General features: G+C 40.8%; 1 protein-coding gene across 1 annotated transcript; it reads right to left on the bottom strand.

Annotated features, from left to right (window-relative positions):
* Positions 1 to 1,125: 1,125 nt before the first annotated feature.
* On the bottom strand, positions 1,126 to 6,516 carry LOC129780429 (uncharacterized). The gene has a single exon (XM_055788699.1). It carries the CDS (start codon positions 6,514 to 6,516, stop codon positions 1,126 to 1,128), a length of 5,391 nt encoding a protein of 1,796 aa, XP_055644674.1.
* Between the last annotated feature and the right edge of the window lie 4,623 nt (positions 6,517 to 11,139).

An 11,139-nucleotide genomic window follows, 5' to 3' on the forward strand; every position in this document is an offset into this window, starting at 1 on the left:
GAGGCTGAAAGCCTCTCAAATAAAGAATAAAAAAAAATACATCCGATAAATAATAGAATATACAACCGATCCAATCCATTTTACAGGTTTTCCTTCTCAGGATACCTAAAAATCTCTGGTGTGTATTGAGATATGCGATTTTCAGAATTTCGTTTTGTTGAGTAGTCGATAGTTCGTGTTCACATAATCACATCCCTTACCACAGTGAATCCTGATTCTTACCTCTTCCCACTAACAACTATCCCTTCCATGATAATCGCTAGAGAACCACGCTATAGAGGCGAGCCTTCTGGCCTTCGGGCGGCGAATATCATACGAACATTCCTTCCCTTCCTCTTGTGACTGTAAGGACGTGGCCGGCGTCGTTATTGACCATTCAAAGCTCGAATCACCGAAAATTGCACAACGAGAATGATTTGCTAGTCCCAAGCGTCATTCTGTGTGTTCTTTGTGCAATTTGGTTGGTTCAGGTCAATCACGGAGAGCAACTACGAAATGTACAGTCTACCCAAGCTCAAGCTCAAGCTCAAAAGTTCATTGGCTTCATTTTGATATGTCGATCATCGAAATCGGTTCAATGGTTCAAAAGTTATGTATTTTTTGAAAAAAAGGCATTTGTTTCGACACGACAAATGAAAATAATATCGACACTGTTCGGCGAGCGGTTTAATACGCGACAATGGATGCGGAACCTTTGCAAAATAAAAAACGAGAGATGCGTAACGTTCGATGGATTTATTACGAGTGTGCTTTACAGTGCTTTACAGTGATACTTATTGACCAGTGGCTCTCAGCAGAACAGGCCTAATATATAATAGAATGCAAGCTCTTATTGATGTGGACAATTAAGCAGTGGGAATTTCTACGCTATTGAATACTGGCAAAAAGGCAATCTAAGGATATTCAAATGCGGCTATTCGGTATTCTTCTGGCTATTTGTGCGTATGATTTATGGCCTTTTTTGTGCTACAGATTGATGTTCTTCAGTAATTGGGTATACCGATTTATCGCCCTTTGTATGAATTTAAACTCCTTTTAATCATGAACAATAATTCAACATTGGATTAAACATACCGGCCACCTTGAAAAACTATTTTTCAAAATTCTTCTCTTAAATTTAAATTTTCAATTTTCACCATCACAACGGGAAGGCGACGAACTTCCTTCGATGACAGCTGCATCCACCGGAATCGGGAGAAGGCATAGCTTGGTGATAGGCCGCTTCATCGGCTTCTGATTGTTCGGTAGTTTGACTGTAGCGACTCGAACGAGACCGTCTTCGCCTGGATGGATTTCCACTACTCTTCCCATAGACCATTTTCCTACAGGTAGATTTTCTTCGCGGATTAGCACGATGGCACCAACAAGAAGATTTTGATTTGATGTCGTCCATTTGTAACGTAATTGCAAAGTGGACAAATATTCATTTTGCCATCGCTTCCAAAAGTGCTGTACCATCGATTGGATCTTCTGCCATAAATCTAGCCGGTTCTCGGGTATTTCAGCGAGATCTGGCTCAGGCACAGCCAGCAGAGGACGTCCAATAAGGAAATGTCCTGGGGTTAATGCCTGTAGGTCTCTCGGGTCGGGCGACAGTGGGGTTATCGGTCGAGAATTTAGGCAGGCTTCGATTTGTGCCAAAACTGTTGTGAACGCTTCTACGGACAGTAGGCTGTTGCCGACGATTCTTCTCATGTGGTGTTTGAATGATTTCACACACGCTTCCCAAAGGCCACCGAAAGTTGGTGCGCGGGGAGGGATGAAGTGAAATTCAATTTTCAGACTAGCTGCTTCGAGATGTATGGCGTTCTTATGATGTTGCGACAATAACAACTGGCGAAGTTCCTTGAGCTCCCTTTGAGCGGCTGTGAAATTAGTAGCGTTGTCACAATATATTGCGCTCGGAAGCCCACGGCGTGCAATGAATCGACGTAGGGCCGCAATGAATGCGGCAGAAGTGAGATCGGTGACCAGTTCAAGGTGTGTTGCTTTGACGGTGAGGCATACGAAGACTGCCACATATGCCTTGACTAGAGCGCCCTTGCGATTGGATGGTTTGATATACACTGGGCCTGCAAAATCCACCCCGACGTGTTGAAATGGATAAGCGCGGTTAATTCTTTCCGACGGTAGCTGACCCATAAGTTGCTCCATGTTGCGAGGTTTAGCCTTCGTGCATATAACGCAATTATGCACCACCTTTCTTGCTAAGTTTCTGCCACTAAGCGGCCAAAATTCGTGGCGCATAACTGCTAACAGGAGTTGAGGACCGCTGTGTAAAGTTCTTCGATGTACTGCATTGGCGATAAGCAACGTTAATTGGTGATTTTCTGGCAGGACAAGCGGATTTTTATGATTTTCTGGAACCGCCGCATATTTTAGCCGGCCACCGACTCGGATGAGACCATCCCTGAGCTCCGGATTGAGAAAGCGGAGGCGAGATGAACGAGGAATTTGCTTTGCTTTCGCAAGTCTATCTATTTCGACAGCGAAGTGCTCCTGTTGCACTATTCGCACGAGCGCCAGCAATGTTTGGTGAACTTCTGTGGACGATATTGGGCCAAACCGAGGTGTACAACCTGGAGTTGAATTTTTAGCGAAACGTCGACAGAGAGATGCTACACGTAGTAGTTTCGTGTAGGAGGAATAACGTTCGAAGATATCACAGCTCGTAGTTGTAATGTGTAAAGCGGTTTTACGGATTTCGACACATTCTTCCGACAACGTATGGCAAGAGGATAGTGTGATGTTATCAGGCCACGGCTGATCCGTTGACGCCAGCCAATCGGGGCCATTCCACCACAATAAGTTATTGACGAGAGACGATGCATTGACACCTCTCGAGATGAGGTCCGCGGGATTTTCGAGACTTGGCACGTGTCTCCAAATAGCATTTATCGCAAGCCGCTGGATTTCGGCCACCCTATTCGCCACAAAAGTTTTCCACGTCGATGGAGTGCCGGCGATCCAATATAGGGCGACGGTTGAGTCTGTCCACAAGAATATTTTACCTTCCTTATGACCGATACTGCTCGTTACTGTTTGCAAAAGTTGTACGAGGAGAAGTGCGGCGCAAAGCTCGAGCCGAGGGATAGATTTTACTTCCAGTGGTGCTATTCGTGACTTTGCTGCAAGTAGGCGAACTGTTCCGATCCCATTCGAATCAAGGGAACGGATGTACAAACAAGCACCGTATGCTTGCTCCGATGCATCGCAGAAACCATGCAGTTCGACAATTTTGGTCTTTTCAAACGGGAGGACGAAGCGTGGTATACAAATTTTATTCAATTCTGGCATTTGTAATTGATACTCTTTCCAAATTTCACAATAAACATTGGGCAGAGGCTGATCCCAAGAGAACTCTTCTTTCCATAACATTTGGATGAACATCTTAGCCTTGACAATTACTGGACCGAGCATACCAAGTGGGTCAAATAAGCTGGACATTTGAGACAAAATAGATCGTTTCGTGTACGATTGAATTGGAGCCCACCTTGGCACTTTATATTTGATCACGTCAGTGTGCGGTTCCCAAAGAAGTCCCAAAATTTTTATTTGAGAATGTGTATCGAATTCTAATAGAGTTTTAGTTTCTTTAAGTTGATCGGGAAACATGTTCAATATTTCCTGAGAATTCGATGAGAATTTCCGAAGCGGAAGTCCCGCTGTTTCAAGAACGCCAACTACTTGGGTGCAGATTTCTTTCAATTTACTGATATCGTGGGAGCCGGTGAGCATGTCGTCCATATAAAAATCTTTCTGGAGTACGGGAACAGCAAGGGGAAACTTTGCCCCTTCATCATGTGAAAGTTGCTGTAGGACTCTCGTGGCGAGAAATGAGGCGCTATTTGTCCCATAAGTGAGAGTTTGAAGTTGGTAAATTCGGAGCGGAGAATCTCGTGTGTCACGCCAATAAATTCTCTGCAACGGTTGATCCGTCGGATGAACCAATATCTGCCTGTACATCTTGGCAATATCAGCGCTAACTACGAACGCGTGCATACGATAACGCATAATTATGGAAATCAGCGAATCCTGGATTGTCGGACCACTTAGAAGCACGTCATTCAGCGAGATTCCGGATTGGGATTTTGATGACGCGTCAAAAACGACGCGTAATTTTGTTGTAGAACTTTCGGGCCGCAAAATTGCGTGATGCGGCAAGAAATATTGTGGTGATTGTATTATTTCCGTGGATGACACCTCTCTCATATGTCCCATCGCTATATATTCTTCAATGAAATCATGATATTGACGTTTAAGTTCCTCATTCGATTCGAACTTGCGTTCTATCGATAAAAAACGGCGTTGAGCGGTGATTCGATTGTCTCGAATCTGTGAGATCAATTCGATTTTCTTCGGTAATTTCACGACATACCTGCCATGAGAATTGCGTGAAATGTTTTCCTGGAAGTGGCGTTCACACTCACGTTCCATCGGAGACCAGTTGTCATTAGAAGAACAGGATTCTAATTCCCACATTTTCTGTACTAAGAAATCTAGGTTATCGAGACGACTTAAATGAAACGAATGATGAGGCACACGTTGAAGCACTTCTGTGCATTTGCCCGAAACGATCCACCCAAATACTGTTTTTTGGAGTATAGGAAGATTGCTTCCGAGACTGATTTTGCCATAACGTAGGAGATCTGCAAAACATTCATTTCCTACGATGGCATCGATGGGACCGGGCACGTTGAATGTAGGATCAGCTAGACGAATTTGAACAGGAATGTTCCACTCAGTGACATCCACGGAGCTCGAAGGCAGCATTCTAGTTATTGATGGCAATACGAGGAACGAGAGCCGCTTTTGAAAAGCCGAGAAACGAGACGAGATAACCGCTGTTGCAGAGTAATTCACTTTTGCGATTGTAGAACCAATTCCTGCCACGTCTGTGGTTGTGTGAATACGATCGAGATTGAGTTTGTACCGCAATGCTTCTGTTATAAAATTGCACTGCGATCCACTGTCGAGAAGTATTCGCGCTTGAAAACGCGTTCCGTTCTGATTTTTGAAGTCGACTAAAGCTGTCCATAAAAGAACTGTTTTGTTGTGGGATTCCACGTGTGTTGTTAACGCATCAGGTGGGTTTGAGGTAGGTTCCAAATCTGACGATGAATTTGCGAGATGAGCTGACGGAATTTGATCAGCGCGAAAGGTGAGTGTGTTTAATGGTGATGAGTGCGATAATCGAGAAGGACCAGGTTCGGTTTGGCTGGTTGGAATTTGAAACGATTGATTTTTTCGATAATTATTTGGTGTAATCAGTTGATCTACTACAGGTACAAGCGGCGGTAAATGGAGCAGTGTGTTATGTTTGCGGTTGCACTTTCGACAGGTTCCTGATGGACAATTTTGGCAACTATGTGCTGTTGTTTTCAAACAATTTAAGCACAGACGATGCATTTTCACGAGATCTAAACGTTGCTGAGGCGATAGTTTAATGAATTTACTGCAGTTCCCGAGAAAATGAGCTTGATCACAGCACTGACACCTGTGATGGGTTGACGATGTTGTTTCTGCTACGTGGAGAGTTGTTTTCTTAGGCTTAGGATTTGTTTCCACAAATCGAGATTGATGATGAACGTTGAATTGTGGAGAAAGTGATTGGAGCACGCGGGCGTGATCTTGTAAAAATTTGATCATATCGACATATGATGGCATCCCATCATTCGGTGCGTTGTCCGAGTTTCCTCTATCTCTTGATGAGAAATGTTCCCATTCACGTAGGGTATGATTGTCTAATCGGAGGCTCAAATGATAGACGAGAATTGAGCTCCAACGATCGGCCGGTTCACCAAGACGCTTGAGAATTGAGACGTTGCGTTCGAAGCTATCAACTAAACTAAGCAAGGACTCGGGAGACTCCCGACGAATCGCGGGTGTGTCAAACAGTGCTTTCAAGTGACACTTTATTAGCATTCTCTTGTTGTCGTAACGACTGTTCAGAATTTTCCAAGCTAAGGAATAATTTTCCGAGGAAACTGCAATTGAATCAATCACTCGGAGGGCATCACCCCTCAAACAACCTTTCAAATATTGAAATTTTTGAATTTCGTTCAATTCACTACTTGAGTGAACCGCAGTATGGAATGAATCGTGAAAAGATTGCCAATCTTCAAGCTTACCGCCATAATCAGGTAACTTGAGATCCGGGTATTTCATGTGGTTAAAAGATGCTTCTTTCCCTTTTATCGTGCTCAGCCCTGCTTGTGTTGGTGAATATGTAGTTAGTATGGATTTGTAAACGAAGTACTGCTCCTCCATTTCATCGAGTAAGTTATCATAGTCTTCCTCTGATTTAGATAGAAGCTGTAACTCCAAAATTACTTCTCGATATTCGACAAAAAGTTGTTCCAACCGAGCCAACCTCACCAAAACCTGTCCTGAATCTCTCTCCGAATTGAAATTTTTGACGAATTCACCAATTTTGTGAAACGACCTTTCGATATTATCCGCCCGCCTTTGGGCAATAGCAGCACCATTGCTCGCTTTGGGCTCTTCAGAGAGCATTGCGCTCGAATCGGAGAAAGATTCGTCGGAATTCAGTTCTTACGTTTTAAATAAATTTGGAACGAACCCACCTGATTTTAGCGTGCGTTGTTTCGTTGCGGCACAGAAGATAGAAGCGACGACAGCGATGAGTGGTGACAATTATCAGCGATGGGGATACCAGCGCAAGGCGTTTTATGCCGACGGGATTTATTCTCACTCCACAAAGGTAATCAGTATTACCAATATTTCTTTCTTTTTCCACTATAATTTTTGCTCTGCGATTTTTCACCACAGTAATGAGTTAACGCGTAGTCTACGAGTGAATATTCGACACAAGTTCGCGAAATAATGCTACTCGCGATCACTGGTTTTCTGGTTTATTCATTAACTCACAATATGTTTGTAATGATACACATTTTTTTATATAGTTTCACGGATGTCCCGTGTGTATAAAATTGTTTAAACCACTCTACCGAAGCACTTATATTTCTCGACACTCAGCGGGGCGCAGAGAACGCGGATTTTGTCACGTCGAGTGAACAAGACGAATATTTGACACTTTATAATACACGTCTTCGAAAAAGTTTTTGTTCACTGATCGATAGAAAACTACGTTATTACGCGGATCCGGTTCGAAGGACCATGTTTCGACACGACAAATGAAAATAATATCGACACTGTTCGGCGAGCGGTTTAATACGCGACAATGGATGCGGAACCTTTGCAAAATAAAAAACGAGAGATGCGTAACGTTCGATGGATTTATTACGAGTGTGCTTTACAGTGCTTTACAGTGATACTTATTGACCAGTGGCTCTCAGCAGAACAGGCCTAAAATATAATAGAATGCAAGCTCTTATTGATGTGGACAATTAAGCAGTGGGAATTTCTACGCTATTGAATACTGGCAAAAAGGCAATCTAAGGATATTCAAATGCGGCTATTCGGTATTCTTCTGGCTATTTGTGCGTATGATTTATGGCCTTTTTTGTGCTACAGATTGATGTTCTTCAGTAATTGGGTATACCGATTTATCGCCCTTTGTATGAATTTAAACTCCTTTTAATCATGAACAATAATTCAACATTGGATTAAACAGCATTTTTGGGAAAAAAATTTAAAAAAAATTCAGACCACTCTAAAATGGAGATGGGCACCCTAATAAAAAAAAAGTTTTGCGATAAAGAACAAAATTACCACAATCTGAGAACCACTATATTGGATTGGCGTGGAATGGCTGTAGATATTTTTTTCCGGTAAGTAATAAATGAAACCACAATCCTGAATTATTTTAGAATCAAATTTCGTAGGTTCCGGAGACATGAAACAAGTTCGAAGAAACAAGAGAAACCCTAAAATTTACAATATGGATATTACAGTTGGAAATTTTCCACTAGCTCTTCTACACTCACTTCAAGTGTTCATAGGTTCACTGAGATCACCTGTACATATTCCGGGTTGGTTGTTCCGGCGGAAATGAACTTCCGGCGATCTGAACTTAACTTTATCTTGAGTTGCAAACTTGGAATAAGTTCAAACCGATTTAATATTTCTTTTATTTTACAACGATTTGTTTGCTGTTTGGTAAGTATTCATTTGATAGAATTCTTTTTGTTCTACAAAACAACGTCAATTATATTTTTAAGTTATTTAATTTTTTATTGGTTTTGTGGCTTAGAAATGGAATACCCTGATGGCAATAATCAACATTTTCGACAGTCAAGTGCAGAGAAATCAATATTCAAATTTACACTAAATTCATCATCCGTGCTTTGGAATGAATCTTTACACAACAAATGAGGAAAGCATATCAGCAGTGGAAGACTTTTTGAATTTTTCCTAATTTGTATGATATTAGGTTGGGGAAAAAGTTATCCTTCGGATTGTCCGATTTGGGTCAAATATGCACCGTAAAATTTGTTGCCATTCAAGAGGTAGCTTCATAATGTCTCTATCATAGAAGTCTTGATTCTTATTGGCGAAATACTCTAGCAATAGATTTTTATGTATGAGATGCATTAAACATCTCAATCAAGCTCTCGGAATTGTGTGGACTTGCGTTGTCCTGACCGAACACACCACCTCCTCTGTTGACCGATTCTTGGCGTTTTTGATCAATAGCTAGCTTTAAACGGTCCATTTGTTGACAGTAGAGATCTGAATTTATTGTATTGCACTAAAAAAGATTAAAAAAAATATTTAAAAAAATTTAAAATTTTTAAAAATTAATTAAATTGCACGTATTTTACTGTTGGTGTATCGACACCATAAACAGCATTCACAATTTCAGCGGTCTGGCTTGCATTTTCTCTATAAAAGAAAAACTGTAAAATGTACCGAATTTTCTCTTTGTTGACCTTCTTTGTTAACGCCCTGTAACTCACAACTGAATGGAACAAACAAAAAAAACAGCAAAAGATTTTTTTTATTATAAAATGTCACCTTTACAACGAGCCTTAATTTTAAATTGTGTGATATTACGCCAGATATTGATCACTAAAATCAGCTACCGAGAAAATGAAAATGACTTTTTCCCCAACCTAATATTTAGTACGGTTAAGATATATTTACCATAGTCCCATAATTAAAGTTGAATCTACTTTGAAACAGACGACGTGAGATATATACAAGTGCGAACCGAAGAAACCAGTATGTTTATTACTGGGAAATCCTGAAAAATCAGGAAGGTTGGCATCTCTGCTTGTATGAGTGGAAATGCGTATGTATACGTGTGAGTATCATCAATCCTCACTTTATTTGAGACAGAAAACATTCACCTATCCTCTTCGCAAAGTTCATTCTCACTCAGAACGGAAAAATACTGCCTCGATTCCACTCATCTATTCTCAGAATTTTTTGCATTCCCTCATTTGCCTCTCGGAATGACGTTAGATGGTGATAAAATCAAACTGGAAACGTTAGCTTAAGCCAGCGAGTGTCTCTGTAAAATCATTCGTTTTTCACTCAAATAGCAATCATTGAGCCTCGATCGCGGCAGTAGAATATAGGTAGATAGTTGAGTTGTTTCCTGTGCACTATTGCAATGACATTTTTTTGTTTCTAGTATGAAACGATCTAAGCCAACGCAAAAGATAATATTAACGCAAGTTATTGGTGAGCGGGAAGGTGGATTCATGTGCACTTGAATGCTGGCAAGGAAAAGAGTACAAGGGAAAATAAAATCATACATACACGCAGATTCAGTCTATTTTGACTCACTCGTTTTGTTTCGTGCGATCTTTCCAAAGGAGTATTCATTCATTCAATGTTGTTTTCCACTCTTTGTTTTATTATGTTCACTATCAGTCTCGAATGAAGATGGTCGGGGAGTGTAAAATGATTCATCGTGCAATCTTACGATTGCTTGCTGCATTCTTTTCGCTATGGTTATTCCAAGCAGGTACAAGAGTGATTTGTAATTAGGTGGGAAGAAAAGAGCGAATGAACTTTTCCATACTTGCGCATGAACACGAAAGTTACGAATTGTTCGTTCTGAGAGTTGCATTGGATTTTGTACTTCTGGTACGCTTTGCTATTAAATGTTCCTCTAACTTGATGCACATTCCATCGATATGCGTTGATTTTTCACAAGGTTACAGCATGTCAAAAATCACTTAAAATTTCCGACTTCGCACTCTGTTCTCTCATTTTGTGGTTATGACAAATTTGTTATGTAACTACTCTAAATAACTATACTATTCAATAATATTCATTATTTTCCGGTAGATTGATCCAGTGGCTACGTACTCATCCACCAAATCTGCCATAACAAGTTTTTGAAACTTCCTTCACCTGATTCTTCTTAAACAATTCAAGTGTTTTAAAACCTCAATGTTGGGGGTCTCCCTAGCCACATTGATTGCGATTTCGCTTAGTAAGCGATCGATCGTGAGTTCAAAACTCAGGGCCCTCATTGATTATCTTTGTGTTGCTACAGAATAACTATGTCCACGCAACAATCATCAGCTATATATGGAGATCGATCCACGGTCGAAATAAGATCGATTCATCCATACAAATAGTGATCCCCGATAATCGTTCGATTAATCGATTAATCGAATACTTCCTACAGAAATCGGTTATTAATCGAACGAATACTGCACAACCAATAATCGAAGCGAACGAATAATTTACGTCGATTAATCGATCCAAACTCAGAGAGAAAAAAAAAGTACGGCCCCTGCAGTTATATCCTGAAAACAAATCATTATCTTTGACGCTCCCCTAAGTTCGTAAACGAAGCTCAATGCCGTCAACGTGAATTTGAGCTTCGTTTACGACTTTAGGGGTGAGTAAAAGATAATAATTGATTTTCTGGCGGAATGAACACTTTTTTGATTCCATATGGTTTTCTAGTAAATGGGAAATATTAATCTAACTAATTATTTCTCTCAGTGTGGCGATTAATCGATTAATCGATTATTTGGGCCGATTAATCGTATCGAATAACAAACTGCTGAAAACTATTCGATTAGCTGATGTACGATTAATTTCAAAAATTGGGGATCACTACATACAAACTGCTCTGCTCTGCAAGACACATCGGGCTGCTGTTCTATAAATAACTCAACAATGATCAATCAACTGTCTCCGATGTCCGATCTAACTGGATAATGGAAGAACAGAAGGAAAACTCTTACG

The sequence above is a fragment of the Toxorhynchites rutilus genome, chromosome 1 (assembly GCF_029784135.1).
Source record: "Toxorhynchites rutilus septentrionalis strain SRP chromosome 1, ASM2978413v1, whole genome shotgun sequence".
NCBI lineage: Eukaryota > Metazoa > Arthropoda > Insecta > Diptera > Culicidae > Toxorhynchites > Toxorhynchites rutilus.

Coding starts and splice junctions, on each gene's coding strand:
- LOC129780429 (XM_055788699.1), bottom strand. CDS start 6,516: ATGCTCTCTGAAGAGCCCAAAGCGAGCAATGGTGCTGCTATTGCCCAA.